This window comes from Tenrec ecaudatus, chromosome 12 (genome assembly GCF_050624435.1).
Source record: "Tenrec ecaudatus isolate mTenEca1 chromosome 12, mTenEca1.hap1, whole genome shotgun sequence".
Taxonomy (NCBI): domain Eukaryota; kingdom Metazoa; phylum Chordata; class Mammalia; order Afrosoricida; family Tenrecidae; genus Tenrec; species Tenrec ecaudatus.
In genome coordinates this window covers 287,735-305,763 of record NC_134541.1, presented here as the reverse complement: position 1 = coordinate 305,763, position 18,029 = coordinate 287,735, and the positions used below count along the sequence as shown (strand labels likewise).

The 18,029-nt window shown below is 60.9% G+C and overlaps 1 protein-coding gene across 7 annotated transcripts in view; it reads right to left on the bottom strand.

Moving 5' to 3' along the window:
• KCNQ2 (potassium voltage-gated channel subfamily Q member 2) overlaps positions 1–15,993 on the bottom strand; it is a 43,689-nt gene extending 27,696 nt beyond the window's left edge. For all 7 annotated transcript variants that reach the window (XM_075527704.1, XM_075527703.1, XM_075527708.1 and 4 more), the window contains exon 1: positions 15,704–15,993. In XM_075527704.1, the coding sequence (XP_075383819.1) occupies positions 15,704–15,993 (290 nt within the window). The remainder of the gene's footprint in view (positions 1–15,703) is intronic.
• Between the last annotated feature and the right edge of the window lie 2,036 nt (positions 15,994–18,029).

The window sequence follows — 18,029 nt, the reverse complement described above, 5'->3', positions numbered from 1 at the left end:
TTCTTGGGGGTGTCCAGGACGACTGTCACTGAGTCCTCTGTCCCAAGGTTGTCTGGGACGGCTGTCACCATGTCCTCTGTTCTCTGGGGTGTCCTGGGATAGCTGAGTGCAAGCTCCTGGGTCCCCAGAGGTGATCCTCTGGCGCCGCTGTCGGCAGGCTCTGTCCCTGCACTCCTGTAGGTTGGAGCTGATGCTGGAGGACCCAGGATTCAGACTGTTTCTGCAGGACCCCCTCTTCTCCACCAGGGGGTGTGTCATGCTTGCATGTTTGCTCCTAGCTCTGCAGACGGGCGACCGGCTAGCGGTATCACCTCCCTCCTGGTTTGGGTGTCCAATGGCACCACCTTCATGGCTTGCGTGGAAAACCTTTAGAGACGCTTGTAGACCAAGAGCTCCCACCTACTTGGTCACACTGAGGGACAGTTCACACGGCAGGGAAAGGCAGAGGTAGCATTGGAGTTTTCCTCTCATTTCTGAGCTTGAATTGGGTCCCTTGGAGCCTCCAGCAAGACGAATTACTCCGTGCAGTTTTCCAGGTGGGGCGTGATGGCGTCATAGCCACGTAGCCACATAGCGCACCCCTCCCCCCTCCCCCCAATGCCATTCCCACCTGTGCCCAAGGCTCCATCCTGACAGGCTTCCTGACCCACGACCTTTTTCTAAGAGGCAACTGTCCCTGCAGGGCAGGGTGTAAGAACACTTCCTCCTGGGCAGGAAGGGCCATCACTGGGGCCCGGAGAAAACGGTGAGGCCTGAGGCCACTGGGCAGCAGCCTGGGATGGACATGCTGATTCAGCGGTTCCGCAGGAACATCCAGATCAATTTTAAAGAAACCACGACCTCATACTGAGCTCTTTCCATGCCCAGCCACAGTCCCCACCCCCGGGCCCCACCCCCAGGCCTCAGACCGCCAGACCGCTGCCCAGAGCGTGGCTGCTGTGGCGGCCAGGCCAGGGCCCAAGTGGGCAAGGGTTGGACAGTAAGTGTGTCAGGGCTGCAGAGGGGCATCAAGAGGGAGAGAGGGAGCGGCAGGGGGCAGAACGAGGTCCCCCAAGGATGCACCTCCCTATTGTAGTTGCCCTGCTGCTTGCACCCCCCAACTCTGCTGACCCCTCTATTACCCCAGGCAGCCCCTGAAGAGACTCCAAAGCAGCACTCTCCCCCTCACACCCCAGTGGCACCCCAGGGGAAGCATGGGACCCAGCAGACTGGGCTGGCCGGCCAGGTCCTCAGAGCTGGATGTGGTCCCTGAGGGTGGATACAACCCCTCCGCCCTAGCAGACGGCACTGGGAAACATGCTATTTCAAAACCGCAATTAATTTCCTTTGCTCATTAGCCAATTTACTCAATTATCTGAGTCCTGGGAAAATACTGTCTGGGGGCCCCCTGGGCCTCAGATGACAATTCTCTGTCTCTGTGGGGGTGTCTTCTCTTGACTTGGTGATTGGGGAAGCACACACAGGTTGGTGGATGAACCGGAAACAGAGGCAGGGCCCCTGCAGGTTGGGGCCAGGCCCTGGGTGTGGGCACCAGGGGGCCACCAGCTTTGGAGGGAAGAAGGCAGCCATTGCCTCAGGAGGGGACAGGCCAGCTTGCCACATGTGATGAGCATGGGAGACAGGGTATGGGGTGTCCCTGAGGTATGTCCACAAGGCTGGGTTTTGCAGAATGGAGACCATCTGGAGAGATGGGTGAGGAGGGTGTTCCAAGCAGACAGAAGAGAAAGTTCTGGAAGCTGGCAGAGGTATACTTTGCCCAGACTGCAGAACGGGAGCGATCGGTGAGGGCTGAGGCTAGGCGGTATCTGGCACTGTTACCACCAGTGGAAGACGGGGTTCACATGCCTCCAAGAGAAAAGGACCCAGTGACCCTCAGTGACCCACTCAGCCCTACTTCTGGGGACTCTGACCACATCTCAGAACTTTCTGGAAGCCCTCAGGCCATAATGTCCTGACACGCAGTGCCCCCCTGCGCCCCCGTCCCCTACCACAACAGCCTGTGCTGAACAGGCCACGCCAGCAGGTCAGGAACAAGTTAGGCCAGCAGCCAGGCCAGCAAGACATCTCAGCTCAGGTGACCCCCTCCCTGAACCAGAGCCCCACCAGGGACCCAGCTCTGGGATCCACCCCCCTGCAGCCCCGCCCCAGTGAGGAGATTTGTTTGTGAAGTTTGGGAACAGATGGCTACAGATGGCACTGCCTGGGGGGGCCGGTGCAGAGAAGGGAGTGTGACGGACACACAGGGTGTGTGTGTGTGTGTGTGTGTGATGCTATGGCCAACACAGGAGGAAGGGGAGGTGTGTGTGAGTGTATGTATAAGTGCATGTGTATGTGTGAGTGAATGAATGAATATGTGAGTATGGGAATGTATGTGTGAAGTGAGTGTGTAGGTTTGTGAAGTGTGCGAGTGTATCTGTGTATGAGTGTGTGTGTGAATGTGTGTATAGGTGTGTGCATATGTGTGAAGTACATGTGTGTAAATGTGTATATGTGTGTGTGAGTATAATTGTGTGAGTCCGGGGGGGAGTGTGTGTATCGGTTGGGGGCAGCGGGGCAGGCAGCTAGAGAGTAGATCTGCAAGGGCCCTCAGAGCCCCAGCAGGTGAGCCTACAGCCCCACCTGGCCACTCAGGGACATCTTGCCAAAAAACCCAAGAGGGAATCTTAGTCTAGTTCTCTTCCCCCTCAGTCAGATAGCCAATAAGCCAGGCAGAGGAGAAAACACCTCGCTCCAGGCCCCTCCCTCGAGGAAGGAGTGCTGGAGGTATTGGCTGGGAGACAAGACCTGGGCTGCTAAACACAAGGTCAGAGGTTCAGACCCACCAACTGCTCCTTGGGCGAAAGATGAGGCTCTTATGAGATTCGGTTTCGGAAGCCCTGAGTCAGAAAGGATTGTAGTGATCAGGGTGTTTTCCTGTATAGCCAGAGGCCACCGTGCCCCAGCAAAGCCACACCCTGGAACCATCGTCCACTGCAAAGGTGGAGAAATCAAGGCTTGCTAAGGGTTCTGCTCTCCTCCTGAGGTGGCCCTGTCACCTGGGAGGGCTGGCAGCACCTGACCATGGGCCTGTCCCTCGGGATGCAGAGTCCTAGGCACCCGCAGGCATCAGGCCAGAGTTGCAGGGTCCAGGAGGTGGGGCCACCTGGCTCAACACCCTGGGCATGCCAGTCATGGTGCGGGTGCGTCTCAGTCCCAACACCCTGGGCTCCGGATCTGACAGCTGCACAAGTGGGCAGCTGAGATCAGAAGGGTTCTCCTCCCTCCCTCTGGAGCCTCTTGGAAGAGGGCACCAGGCGTGGGAGCGCTGCGTGCTGGGAACACACCCAAACAGCTCCTGCACCCCTCTCCCCAGAGCTGCCAAGATCCATAGTTACAGAAGCTTCTGCTCCAAACCTGGCCGTGCAGGGCCTGGAGGAGTGGGGAGGCGTCCCGGAAGTCCTGCCTTAGTGGCAGGCTCTTCAAAATGGGTTGCGATGCCAGCATCCCTCCAACCCCGTTAAAGAACCAGCCCCCAGGAAGCTCTGGCCAAGGTGGCCACGCCTCTGTTCCAGCAGGGCCTGCAGGGAGGGGGACGAGCCAGGGGTAATTTTGTGTAACCCCGGGGTAGACGCTGGCAGTAGTTACCAAGGAAACATGGGGCACCCCTGCCCCTGGGGACCTTGTCACATGGGAGGGGTCCCCACTCCCTGATGTCCCTTAAAATCCATGCCCTCGGAGAGCCCCCAGTCGTAAAAGGAGTCTGAGGACCGACACCTCCAGCAGGAGGGGCTTCAGGGGTTGTGGGGAGGGGCCTCTGAGCAGAGGCGGGACCCCCTTCTGGAACATGTTCCTGCAGAGGGGGCGGCTGCCTGGCCGAGCTAGCAAGAGGGGCTCTGTGGGAGGACGCTGGTTTGGGCCTGGTGGGGGGCGGGGAGAGCGGGCGGGACCACCCCCGACGACCTCAGCAGTCTCTGCAATACAGGAGGCGTGCACGTGCGTGTGCACGCTCCAGTGCCCCCCACGTGTGTGTGCCCCCACGCGTATGCGGGCATCGGTGCCCCATCACCCCCTCCTGTGTGGCGCTGGCCGGCTTCCGGTTCTCCCCACCCCGACTTCCCGGCCTTCCTCAATCTGAAGGAAGCGGAATCATCCTGTTCTTTCTGGAAAACCGGCAAAGCTGCCGCAGGGGGGGTGGGTGGGGGCGGAGGGGAGGCGTGCTCAAGGAAGGGAAAGGGGCAGGTCGGTGGGGCGTGGCCAGAGGGGCGGTGCCAGGAGGGGGCCAAGTCACTGCCCAATGCGCCGTCCTCTGCGTCCCTGCTCCCAAGAGCTGACTCCCATTAACCCCCGCCCCCGGGAGATGGCTGGGGGCTCTTCATCGGTTTACATAATTAGTGGCAGGTGTGGGAGAAATGGAAGGGTGCCGTCAGCGCTCCCTCAAGGCTCCCCATCTCAGGCTGAGCTGGACAGGAGATCCCAGAGGGGCCCCCTGACCTGGAGCGTCCCTCCCAAGGGCACCCACAGGGCACCAGTCTGCTGGGGCAGCCTGGTCAGGCCTCTAGGGGATAGGTCGCAGGGCTGCAAAAGCCCAGTCTCCCCAGGGGTCTTGGTGCAGCCAGCCGCCCTGAGCCCCGTGGTGCTGGGGCCCCCGCAGATCCCTCTGCTCCCTGGAGACGCCTCCGCCGCTTGTCCACTAACACTGCCCTATAATCCAATCGCGCAGCTCTAATAGACTGCCGATCCCTGCACACTGCCACTGCTAATCTGCTGCCTGTGACGGCCGCCCCAGGCGTAGATCTGGTTGCAGGGACACCTCCCGTGTCCCCGCCAGGCTGGGGGGCCAGCACACAGCCCCCTTTGGGAACATCGGCTCCAGCCCCGCCCTGATGCCTGGGCCCAAAGAGGCCTGCCTCCTGTTGGCCCCACCCCACCCTCCCAAGGGCCTGGCAGGTTCCCAATCCAAGCAGGCTCCCAATCCAAGGAGGGGAATGAGGTAACTGGGCAGGCGGTGGGGGTGGGGTGAGGTGGGGTGATTCCGTAAGTACACAGACCCTGCCACACATACACTGCCACAAAGCAAGTGCCCGCCCTCACAAGGCCAGAGTCCATGCCTGGCGTCTGGAGGCCTCTCCCTCCCTGGCAGGCCACCTAGCCTGTCTCCCTGGTCCACCAGCGTGCCCCTCTCAATACTCAGGGCAAAACACTTTCTGAGACTCCTTGATGTCTGCTGCTGCCCAGGGGCCCCAGAGAACGGGGTCTCCCAGCAGCCTTGGTGGGAGGCTCTCTTCAAGGTAGGGGACTACAGAAATGTCTGGAACCACCGTTACCCACTCCTCCACATCCCTTCTCCCCTTCCCACACACCACTCCCAAACCACTGACATGAATCAAAGTGCACAGGCCGCCGCCACCTCTGCCGGCCCTCAACATGCCCCTCAGCTGTGGGCACACCCCTGGAGGGTTGAGTTCAAGATGCAACCAAGAGGGCCCCTGAGGGCCTGGAGACAGCACCCCCTCTCCCCCGAGGAAGGGCCATTCCGAGACTCACCTGACTTCACCTCCTGCTTGAGTCCCCTGAGGCCTGGGGCCCACATTGGCTCTCCTGCTCTCAGGCAGCCACCTGTCCCAGCAGCCACAGGTGCTACTGCAGACACGAAGCATAGCCAGCAGCCTACCTGAGTGCTCAGGCACACCTCAGGTCCCCTCAGCAACATCTGTGACCGTTATCTCGCAGCCCCACACCTCACCTGGGACTCTCCTCTCAACACCTGGGTGTCCTTCATCAACCAAGACTCCAATACCTCTTGCACCTGTCCAACAGTGTACTCTGGGTACTCGACCCTTAGTGCCTCTTGGTTTACTGCGGCCCTGAATACATGACCAAGACATGTCAGCAACCCACTGTCCACACGGGGCATAGATAGTGACCATAACCCCAGACAGTGGGGACAGAGTCGCTGCCCATGCAGGGGATAGGCAGTGGCCACAGGGGATCTGCAGATCATTACCTCAGATGGTGGAGACAGACCCACTGTGCCTAATGGACAGAGATCCTGGTCCCAGAAGGTGGGGACAGACACACTGTCCACATGAAGAATGGACAGAGATCATGACCCCAGGGGGTGGGACAGGCCAAGACACATCTCGCCATGAGCCATTCCCACGCCACTGTGCTAACAGAAAGCCTGCGTGTCAGCCTGGCAGGAAACGCAGAGGGCTGTGGAGGAGCAGTCAGCCAGCAGCTATGTAGTGACCCCGACTCCCAGTGGCCCTGATTCCAGGCAGAGCCGGGTCTCTGCAGCTGGCCTCACCTTGAATGGACTCAGCCACACCCTGTGGGTCGCAGCTGCTGAGTTGCCCGTTTGCGCCCCCAGGGCCTCGGGGAGATGTCGGAGGGGATGGGGTGAGGGCAGGACTCCATTGCTTTGGGAGCCCCCTGCGTCGGCTGTGCTAGCCCGCGGTCAGAGTAAGAAGCCCATGGTGACAGTGCGCCCTTGGGAGACCAGGAGGAGACAGGTCTAGGAGCAGCCTGCTGCTCACTGCAGGCCAGGGAGCTGGGTTTCCTTCCACAGGCCATCAGTTAAGCTCTCAGCTAATTAAGCTGCAGGCAGGGGGAGGGCCGCCACAGGCTGTGGGGGTGGTGAAGGGGTGGGAAGAGTTGTGCCCAGAGCCAACACCTGGGCCTGGAAGAGAGACAGAACAAGGTTCCAGGAGCCTTTGCCCCAACAGACCGTGGTCACCCATGAGTGGGGTCCCCAGCACCAGCCCCTTTCCTACAGACGGGCAGCCCTGGGCAAGCTCCCCTTCTTGGGCGCAGACGCCAACCTAAGACGGGAAACAGACTACAGTCTAGGCCACAGGCTCTTCTTCAGCACCAAGGCCAGCACCCTGGAAGCGGTCCTCAGCCCTCTGTCCTCATGGCCCTGCTCACCCTTCTGTCCTCCGGGAGCTGGATACCCTTGGCCTTAGGCCCGGTCCGGTACCCTCTGAGCTGTGAGAAGTGACAGTAGGGTCACTGAGACCCCACCTTAAGCGCTTGGGGGCTTCTATCAAAACATCCCTCCAATCTATAGACTTCCAAACTGATGTGGCCAGCAGCCCCTTCCAGTCATTATTGAATGACTCAGTCCCCTCTCCGGCAATTAGAAACGTTTGCGTCCCTGCCTGTCAGCCAAGCTGACGCATGGGTCTGTTTCTGAAGCCCCTCTGGATCACTCCAGCACACCCACCCCCACCCCCCCAAGCGGCAGTGCCAACCACTCAGCTGGAACCCGTTCTATTTGGTAGTCATGGGACACAAGAACGTCTCTGCATATTTGAAAGGAAGACAAATGGCATTTGGGATAAGAAAATGTTCACAGTAAGTCCTGGCTTCCAGGGTGCACCCTCCAGAGGTGGGTGGGGAGATGCATGCCCAGGGTGCTCACTGCTGCTGGGGTGCAGAATCCGAGACCCCAACATCGTGTCCAGGGAGCTGGCCGAGAGTCCTGCCCCAGCCTCCATCCACTTAGGCTCGGCGGCCTTGGGGACGCACCAGACGAGGTACAAAGAGCACATGTGCTGGGCTCACTGCTGAGGTGCGCACAAGCATGTGCACCCACGTGGAAACAGGCACAACATGGGCTGGGAGAGGTCTGGGAGACCCATGCCAGGACCACAGGCATACTGCCCACAGGCATAATCTGATCTTGTACGATGGGCCAGTGTGAGGGAGTGTGCCTGTGTGAGTGAGCATGTCTCTATGTGTGTGTGGTGTGTCTGTGTGCCGGGATGTGCTGCCATGTTTCTGTATGTGCCTGTGCATGTCACGTGCATGTGTGAGTCTTGCTTCCACTGTGGAAGGAGAGAGAAGGAAAAGGGCACTCAACTTGATCATTACAATCATTACAGACTCCTGTATCCCACTCCCTTCCTGGGATTCATCTTCAAAGCACCCTTTTTCCCTGACGTCCCTCTTCTGGGTGGGAGACAGCAAAACCAGAAGTGAGCCACCCCAGGGCAGTGTCCTTGGTGAGCACAGCTATGCCCCAGTGGCCCCTGCCTTCATCCTGCTGCTGCTGCCCGGCCACTCTCTGGGACCCTCGCCCTGAAGCTGCTGCCCGGCCACTCTCTGGGGACCTCAACAACTGCCTGCAGCCCTGCCTGGAGCTGAGTGCAGGGCACAGAATGAGCTCGAGGGGTGCTCCTCCCACTCCCACCCTCCTGGACTGTGCTGCCTCCATCTGTACTTCCAGAAGCTTCTCCGCTGTCCTCCAGGACCTAAGGATCCTAAGTGGAGCCCGCCTCAGGGTTCCTTGCCCATGAAGGGCCCCTTCTGTGCCCGAACAAGTGCCCCTCAGGAGCACTGGGGTGACTAGTTTAGGTCAGGGCTGCATGCCACAGAGAGGGGGGCGCGGGGGGATTAGTGGGGACAAACCCTCCCTCCCAGGGGCAGACCAGACTGGACTAGAAGTAGCCCTCAGCCTGGGCCAGGAGGGGACCTTGAATAGTGCAGGCCCAGTAGCCCTAGGAGAGCACCGGCCTGTGGCAGGCGGAGGTGCTGGCCGGCCAGCCAGCCGGCATCACAAGTCAAGGGCCCTGTGGGAGCATGTGTTTCTGGTGGCACCCTTCAGAATTTTCTGGAACCATTAACTTTTACAAAATTATTCTCACTAATCCCAAAACCAAACCACAAAATCCCAATCTCACTCAAGCCCAGTAACCAGCACGGTGGCCGGGACCCTCCCTGGAGCACTCGGAGATGGCTGTCTGAGCTGAGGCCTGGCCGCTGGCCAAGCACTCACAGCCCCATCACGACCTGCTGGAGACCAGCTGGAGGCCCAGACCACCCTGCCCACCTTGGGCAGTGGAGCAGGTGCTCCAGGCAGCTTCTCCGAGGGGCCACAGCGGGGGCTAGGCCTTCCCTGAGCTGCACCATGGCTGTGGGCAGGTCCCCACCTGTGTGGTAGAGGTGGGTGGTCTTACAGTGGTGCTGCTGCCTGGCAACAGACGGAGGCTCTGCCTGCGACTGTGAGTGTGGGGCCGTCTGACCCGGAGGCCACCCATGTGTGGAGGTCAGGACAGGATGGCCCACCCCTCAGCTGGAGCATTATTAGGCCATAAACGGGGCGAAGTTCTGAGAAGCTACTGGGTGGACTGGCCTGTGAGCCTTGCCACTCCACCCTCCAGCCCGCCCGCCCACGTCCATGAAGTGTGCAGAACAGGGAGTGGAGATGGCAATGGCAGGGGGCACAGGGGGTGGGGCTAGAGGGGCAGGGTCCTGATCGGGGAGTGGAGGTGCTAGAGGGTTGGTTGTAGGGGTGCCACTGGGCTGCAGACCGGAAGTGGCCGGAGGCCCCTGGCAGGCCTTCTGAGGCACCAGGCACGCTCCTTCCAAACAGTCCCCCAGCCCCGCAGGGGCTCCTCCTACAGGGAGAGGCCACAAACCCGGTGAAGCCAACCCTTCAGCCCTCCTTCCTCTGGAGGAGTTAGACGCATTGTCTATCCCACCATCAACAGAGAGGAGACCAGTGAAGAAACCCAGCCAGCCCTCTGCTTCCTCCCGGGATCAGCAGCAGGGCCTAAGAGAGACCAGCCCCTGGACCGCTGACCACCACCGAGAGAGACAGGAGCAGTCAGCCTCCAAGCAGAGGAGAGCTGTGGAAGGGTCACCTTGCTCAAAGCCCCGCACAGGCAGGAATTGGATGCACGGTGGGGCAGGGGCAGGGGCAGGGCCAGGGGCAGGCAGAGGGAACCTCTAGAGCAGTGGTCCTCAACCTTCCTCATGCCTCAACCCTTTCACACAGCTCCTCATGTGGTGGTGACCCCCCAACCACAAAATTATTTTCATTGCTACTTCATCACTGTCATTTTGCTACTGTGATGAATCAGACGAGCCCTGTGAAAGGGCCATTTGACCCCCAAAGGGGCTGCACCCCCCAGGTTGAGCACTGCTGCACTAGGGGCTCTGATGTTTCATCACCACCACAGCCGAGCGTAACGGTACAGGCTCCAACTCTGTGGCTTTGGTTTCTGTGAGAGGAACTGCTCAGGGGCCCCAGGGGACAGCATGCACACACACCCCACCCCGCAACAAAGCAGGGCAGCTGCCTGAGCTGCCAACAAACTCCGGGGAAGCACAGGGCACCCCCGCTTGAGCAAGTCTTCCACTGGGGCTGCAACGGGACCAGATAGTCTCCAAGGATCCTGGGGTCAGGCTAGCACAGCCTAGACATGCTGCAAAGGCTGCTGCTCTCAAGCCATGATTGCTTCTATCTGCACACACCCAGGACACTGGGAGCAGGCAGGAGCCAGCCGGCCAGACAGGAAGACGTCCCCAGCATGGGCAGATCACTTAAAACTCCCACCAAACAACTGGATGGGACGATGCAAACAAGGTGGTTTTTGTCCACCAAGAGGATGGGACCGTTTGGGAGTCATGCGAATTAAGTGCATAGCACCTTGTGGGGGTGGGTCTGTGCTAACAAGGTGGTGGAACCTTGGTGAAGGAAGTGGTCCATTTTCCCATGCCCAGAGGTGTCAGGGGGACCTCAAGACCACCAAGAAGCAGAGACAGGAGCGGAGCATGTCTTGTGGACCCAGGCTTTCTGCCCTGAGAACCTTCTAGACCCAGAAGGCAGCGCTGTAACAGCAGATAGGGAGAGGACGGGAGACGTCACAGCAGAGAAATGTTAACAGATGCAGCGGAACAAGGAGACCAACAGGGGACTCTACCCAGCCCCTGGCGTGTGACGGCCCTGCCCCCTGCACCATGGTGTCCCTGCCCCAAGTTGACGCCTGCTGCCAGCTCTCTTACCCACCTCTCCAAGCCCTCTACCTGAGGTGTGCTGCACACTCAGTGTGCAACTGCCCTCACCCCCATTGACCACGAGGCCCTCCCTCAATGGGAAGGGCCAGCCCTCACCGCCCACAGCTACCTCCCATCCAACAAGCCCAAGGGCCAGGCCCTCGCTTCCCCCTGGACAGCAGCTCACCCAAGGTTATTCCCAGTCTGTGGGCTAAGGCCTGGATGAAACCCGGGGTCGGAGAGTTTCCTGGGAGTGCCGTCAGCACTGGATTTGCTGGGCCAGGGGCTGGGGGGGGGGGGTGCGTTGCTCATGGCCTCACCCTGAGCCTATGGCCTCTGCTTGGAAATCAGGTCTCTGAAAATGCTGTCCGTCTGCAGGAAGACCCACTCACGACACTTGGTCAGCCTGCATGCCCACTGCAGCCTGGGCCCACTGGAGCGCAGACTCGTGACTCCATCTGAGTGTGTCCTACTGAAGAGGGGGCACAGCCACTCCAGGACCCTCCCTGGTGCCCTCATGAAACCAGTGCTGACGGTCCTGCAGACCACCTGCCCCAGTAGCCTTGTAACAGAACAGACACAGATATGGCCAAGCCTTCTCCCAGCATGCTCTAGGGTCCAGCGATTTCTTAATCAGAGATGGGCTTTCCCACCTTGTGGGAGATGGAGCTGGGAGCCACCTTCGTGGCAGCCTCTGACCCTGGACCCTCTGGCCAGCCAGCAGGCCAAGGTGACCTCAGCTGAGGACCTGGCAGGACCAGTTGGAATGCTTGGCTAGGCCCTGTGCTCAACCTAGACCAAGTGACATCGTCCACACAGGGCGAGGGGCCAGCCCAGAACTGGACACCAGGAGAGGTGGTGTGTCAGGGTGGTGCCCTCTCACAACACTCAGTCTGTCCACACTGGGCGATCTGAAGAGAATCACTGACGCAGGACGGGAGGAGGCCTCAGTCCAGCGCTCCTATGACGTGCAGAGGGCACGGCCTTGCTTGCTGACACTAAAGAGGACTTGAAGCCTACCTGATGAAGAGGGTGGAATGCAGCCTCCCCAGGGATTAGAGACAAGCATCCCACCACCGGGCCTACAGATTTGAGACGGAAGTGGTCAAGGACACCATTTTGCTTGCTGGGATCCACAATCAACCCTCGTGGAAGCAGCAGGCAGGTGACCCAGCAACGTCCTCCATGGAGACCCCTATCCAGTGCTGGAAAGCAAGGGTATCCCCATGATAGCTCGGTGCGCCAGACCGCCCCGATGCCTGGGAAGCCGCGCTGCGGCAAATAGGGCTGGAGGTGAAAGGCACCTTCCACTGGGGTGCTGACCAGCAGGGACAAGCCTGTGAGACCTGCGGGCAGCACTCCATCTCACGTGCTGTGGATGTGCGGTCAGGAGGGCCCCGACGCTGGAAGAAGACCCCATGCTTGGTGGGAAAGAGCAAGCCCCTCGACAAGATTGACGGACACAGGGGCTGCCGCGATGGCTCGGGACAGCTCGGCAAATGCTGTGTTTCTTTCTGTTTGCCGTACATCAGGCCGCCATGAGGCGGGGCCGAACTGCTGGGCACCTAACAGCTGCAGAAACCAGGTTCTAACAAAACAGAACATCATTCTGCTTTCGTCCCACCTGTCCCGTGGCGAGCGCCGCCTCACTGCTGGGTGTGTTCCTGTCCGGAGGAGGAGGGTGCACCGAGTCACCCCGGGAAGGTTTAACAGGCTGGTAGACCCCAAGAGCAGTGTGTGTCAGCTCAGTGATTTGGTGAGGGTCGGAGACCGAGCTAGGAGCTTCAGTCAAGCCTGGCCACAGTTCTGTGGAGACCACCAGTCTGGGGATTCCCCAGGAGACAGTCAGCCTACACCCTCTGCCCACCCAGACTCGGGCTGCTCCAGGAACACCAGAGGCTCGGTCCACATGACTGAAGCTGAAGGTGGCCCTGAGAGTGACCGCTCCTCCCGCCTGTGTCAGGGACACTACGGGCCAGCCCATGCCCCTTGCTATGGGATAGTGCTGAGGGGCGGAGGGTGGGGACAAGGCGAGGCTGTGCACCTGCCCACCACAGCCTGGGCCTCAGAGCTGCATGAAGCAGTAAGGACCAAGCTGGGCCCGGGCACCCTACTCCTGAGACTCGAGCGTGAGCCTGGCCCCTCCCCCACTACCTATTACCTGCCCTGCCCTGGGTGCCTGTCACAATCGCTGAGGCTCAGAGCAGCTCTGGACCCAGTCCAGTGGCCAGTGCAGGCCACGCAGTCTCCACCTGCCACGAGAGCAGCTCCTGTACTGTGAGGGCATGCAGGCTGCGCCCAAGAGGCATGCTCCTGGGGCCGAGTCCCTGCTTCTGTGAACACAGGCCACTCAGATAGCCCCGGCCTCAGTTTCCCCATCAGTGAGCGCAGGCGTGCTCTGGAGAATGTGGCCAGCCAGAACGCAGTCCACAGCTGGTGCATGCAGCACGCAGTTCCTCACCTACATACTCAGAGCCTCCTCCCGCCCCCCACCGGACCCCGGGCACACCCCTTGTTCCCAGGGTGCAGCCCCACTCCCGTCCCTCACAGCTCATCTGTGAGATAAGGGCGCCCACCACTCTGGATCCTGCCTGCACCCCCTAGGTGGGAGTGCTCAAGCTTCAGCCACTGACCCAGAGAGACCCCAGTCCGTGGGCACCTGAATGTCAACATGACTTTACAATCCCAGGACAAATCTCAGGGGATGGGAGGGACAATTCCGGGGATGCCTAGGAGCTTCCCCAAAGGCCCCGGGGCCGGGACACCCTGCGGCAGGCAGGCACCTTGCACTCCTTCCGATGTCAGGGTTTGGGGCCATCCTGGCAGCCGCCACTACCCTCCTCTTGCTCCTCCTGCCCAACTCAGCCAAGCGAGGGAGGAACTTGTCACTAAAGTGCCCACCTCCTCTGGCCAATGAGCCTCCACACGTTGTAGCCCTCCCCAATGGCCAGCCGGGCAGGGTCCAGTCTACAGAGAGCAACAAAAACCCCAACTGACAGCCCTCGAGGGTCTGAACCACACGTGCCCAAGGAACCAGAACAGCACAGGTTCCAGAGGCCGAAGGCCTTCGTCCCAGCTGCCATCCCAGGACGGACCTGAGTGTCTGATTGGCAGTCGAGCGTCCCCCAGAGAAAGCTGACCAGTCAGAGCTCACCCGGGAGACAATGGGTGCCTAGCTTCAAGTAGAGGGCAGAAGCAGCAACCACTCAGGCAAGATCCACAAGAGGACCCTGACCAGTGTGGCCCCGCAGCAGGCACAGGGCATGGGGGCTGCGGGACTGGGTTAGGTGTGGTCAGAGCCCACTGGCCAGAGCTCACACCACAGCTCAGTTCCGGCCGTAGAGGGAGACCTTTGTGTCACTGCAGAACCTTCCTGTGGACTGCAAGCCTCACGCGGGGCCAGACCCTGTCACACCACTCACGTGGGGCCTAGCAGGAGACCCTGCTTCTGGGCCACTGGCAATTCCCCTCCCACCCACGCCCAGCATCCACACTGGGGCTGGGCCTGGTTTCCGAAGGACCTTCCCTAACTCATCCACAGACAGCCTATGCAGGGCCTGAGAGCAAAGGTAACATTCGCAAAGGCAGGACCACTCAGACACCCTCAGACACCCATGGGAACCCTCGGATAGACACACGCCTGCTTACACACCTCTATACATGCTCACACACATATACACATGCCCACTCACACACCTGCTTACACACCTATATACATGGCTTACACACCTCTATACATGCTCACATACATATACACATGCCTGCTCACAGACACACACCTATACGTACATGCTCACACATGTACACACGCACACACATGCCCACTCACACGCATAAACATACATACAGATACACACATGCTCACCATGAGCACCCACAGGCACCCTCGCACACACACCCTTGTTCCCACAGGCTCACGCCCACGCAAGCACCCTTGCAGGGACATGCTTCCCCCCCCACCCCCCCAGGCTGAACCTTGGTTACAGAGCTTTCCCAGAATCCGCTCCTTGCTCCTTGCTCCTTGCTCCTTGCTCCCATCCCAAAATGCCTCTGCCTTACAAAATGGCTGAGTGGGGCTCAGAGTCCCTGGGCCAGCCTGGTGGTCTCGGCCTGCGCTGGCACTCAGGCTGTACTGCCCAATGCATACTGCACACACCTGCTCACACACCCTCCGTGCATGCCAGCACACAGACGCCCACTCACCAGCCCACTCACTCTAGGACATTCGGAGCAGGGGTTCATGCAGGGGCCTGCCTGGACCAGGTAGGAGGCCACACGAAGGGGGCCAGTGTCTATACACCTGCTGCCTGGCTCTGTGCTGGGGAGGGGGCACCCAAGGGCCACAGGAGATAGTCAGGTGCCCTCGGCCTGGGGGAGGGGTAATGTTCGGACCCCTCCCCCATCAGCAAGCCAGCCTCAGGCGGAGAGCGGGGCAGAGCTAGAGGTTGGGGGGGTGGGCGTGAGAAAGCAGGGGACAGGGAGTGCAGCCCCGGCAGCGCCCACCTTCCTCCTCGCTGGCCCTTTGTTCCGCAGAGGCGTGGGGAGGGGCGGCTCCGCTGAGAGGGGGCTGGGGCGCCTCCCGCACCTACTTCCCCATCCTGCGGGGGAGGGGTTGATGCAACCTGCCAGGCCGCACAGCGGGGGAGGGGACAGGGACCCCACCCCGATCGAAACGCCCGTGATAGCCAGTTCTTGAGGGCGCCGCCGTCATTGGCACGCGGTCACCATGCAGCCCCCTCCGCTAGGCCCGCAGGCCCGGCCCGGACCCCGGGGGTCCTGCCTGGAGCAAGCGGCCACCAGAAGCTACAGCAGCGACGACGCCCCCCGACCCCCGTGGGCAAGCGCGGGGCAGCCGTGGCCCCGGGCCCCAGGACGTAGCTGGCCCACCGCCCACCCCGCGCGGGGGCCTGACCCCCTAGCCCCCGCCCGGCCCGCAGCTCACACGTAGGCGTGGTAAATGAACGCCCAGCCGCGCGGCCGCTCCAACACGTTGTAGAGAAAATTCTGCAGCTTGCGGTAAAAGGCGTTGCGCTTGGGGGGCTTCCCGGCGCCGGGCGCGCGCGGCTTGCTCCGGATGCTGCCGCGCTTGCAGGCCTCGGAGCCCGCGATGAGCAGCGCGCCGTCCCGCGTGGAGTCGGCCGCGCCGGGGTCCAGCCCCACGAAGCCCACCTTCAGCTTCTTCTCCCCACCCGGGCCGGGGTACACGCCGCCGTTGCGCGACTTCTGCACCATGGTGGCCGGCGGCCCGGCGGGCGCGCTCAGCAGGGGCGGCGCGCGGCGCGCGGCGGGGGCCGGCGCCCAGACCCTCCGCCAGCGAGCAGCATGGCCGGGACGGGCGGCGGCGGCACCGCGCTTCTGCCCGCGCCCGGGCCGCCGGGGACGCTGCGGCCACCTCGCTCGCTCCGCGCGCGGCTGGGCACAGTGCCCGCGCCGCGCCGCTCCGCCCGCCGCCTCGCCCCACCCCCCGTTAACCCCTGTGACGCCGCTGAGGGGGAGGAGGGGAGTAAGGGGCGGGTGGTGCGTGGAGCTGCCCCCGTTCCGCCCGCGCCGCTGCGTGGGAGGGCTTCTGGTCCTTGGCCACCTTGGAGAGGGCTGTGCATGAGAACCAGGCGCTGCCCCTAGCTCTTCCTGGGTCCCCAAAGTAGTGCCAGGGCCCGGCTAGGACATGTGGGGTCACCTTTGGGGGCCTTGGGCAGGGGAGGCACAGCCTTGAACTCTCGGGGCTGTGCTTAGTACAGAAGGTAACTAAGGGCCCAGGGCAGGACCACATCACAAAGACTCAGGCAGGGAAAGTGCTCATCTGCCACTGTGAGAGTTACCCAGGCCTGCAGACTCCAGAGGGGCCCCCACCCCGGCAGGGCCAAGGCCAAGGAGGCTGCTGTGCCACGGCTCAGGGCAAGGAAGACACCAGAATGCCAGGTCTCCTGGGATGAGAACCTCCTGCTGAGAAACACTGCTCAGCCTTTGGGGGGTCCCTCTCCATGGCACTCTGGATGCTGAGAGGTGGAGGGGCAGGCCAGCCAAGGCCCAAGCTTGCCTGCATGAACACACCTGGTGCAGGTACATCTCCACTTGGGCCAGTGCCAGCAAGCCTAGAGAAGAGGTCCTTGGTTTAGCCGCTGGCAAGGCCCTTAGGCCACCCAGTTTTCAGCAGCAGCAGGGCCAGCCCAGCCCACTCTTAGGTTCCCAGATCCCTGCTGGTGTGACCCTGTTGTTTTCTTCTGAATTAGTCTACGGCACAATAGGGGGGCAGCTCGAAAGTCAGGTTGGGAGGCAGACTGAAGTTTACACAGACAGGTACATAGCACACACGGGCACACATCCGGGTTGTGCACACACCCAGCCCCCTGCCTTGTGTTCACTTATTAGTTATTGTGACCAGCAGTGAGAGGGCACCCCCAATCCAAACGGCCCCCAAAACACAATGCTTCTTGCTTGCTGGCCCCTGAGCCAGCCTGCTGAGCCTGTTCCAGGCGGGAGGGCCTGAGGTCAACCTTGAGGAAGGAAAAGGCAGTGGGACCACGGGGCTAGTGTCACCCCCGGTGGCCACTCATGGCACCACAGGCTGCCACCCAGAGGCCACACAGAGGTCCCCAGCATGCTTATCATCAACTTTGATCACCAGGTGATGTCATACCTGTCACTGTAAATTGCTTAGATGTAATGTCTGCTAGATTGTATGGATACCAGCAGCAAGTTGTTTTGTAACATCTACTACATGGGGTTGGATCAGTGTTAGCGGTGGCATTTTCAGGAACGACAAGAGAGCCTCTCTATATGTTGCTCCTTCTTTGACTTTCATTGCCACCCGAGTCTCCAAAACGCTGTCCACATAGGCACACGTTATTCGGGAGCTTCGGAAAGGATACGGAAAATAGAACCCAAAGATCATGGGGTTTCCTCATGAGCTTTTCTGGGCAGGCTGGCCTTGCTCTGGCAGCCCCACACATCAGCCCCGGGACCCTGCCCTGTGAGTGAGCGTGCACGCTATGGAAAGCAGGCATGGATACAATCTCAGGGCATTACAAACTCTGGGATATACAAGACCCCTCCCCTCTAGTGGTCTCAGGAGCCTCTGGATGGGGCAGGACTCTCTCTGGACCAGAAGAATGCCCACTTCCAGCAGGATGGCGGTGTCCCAGATTGCATGTAAGTGCTGCCAGGGGCAGTGTCCCCCAGCCCTCTGTCACTGGTGTTCTTAGGAGGAGACGCTCCCACCCCCCTGCTTGACAGAGATGAGAGACACATCCCTGAGGTGGAGCCCTGAC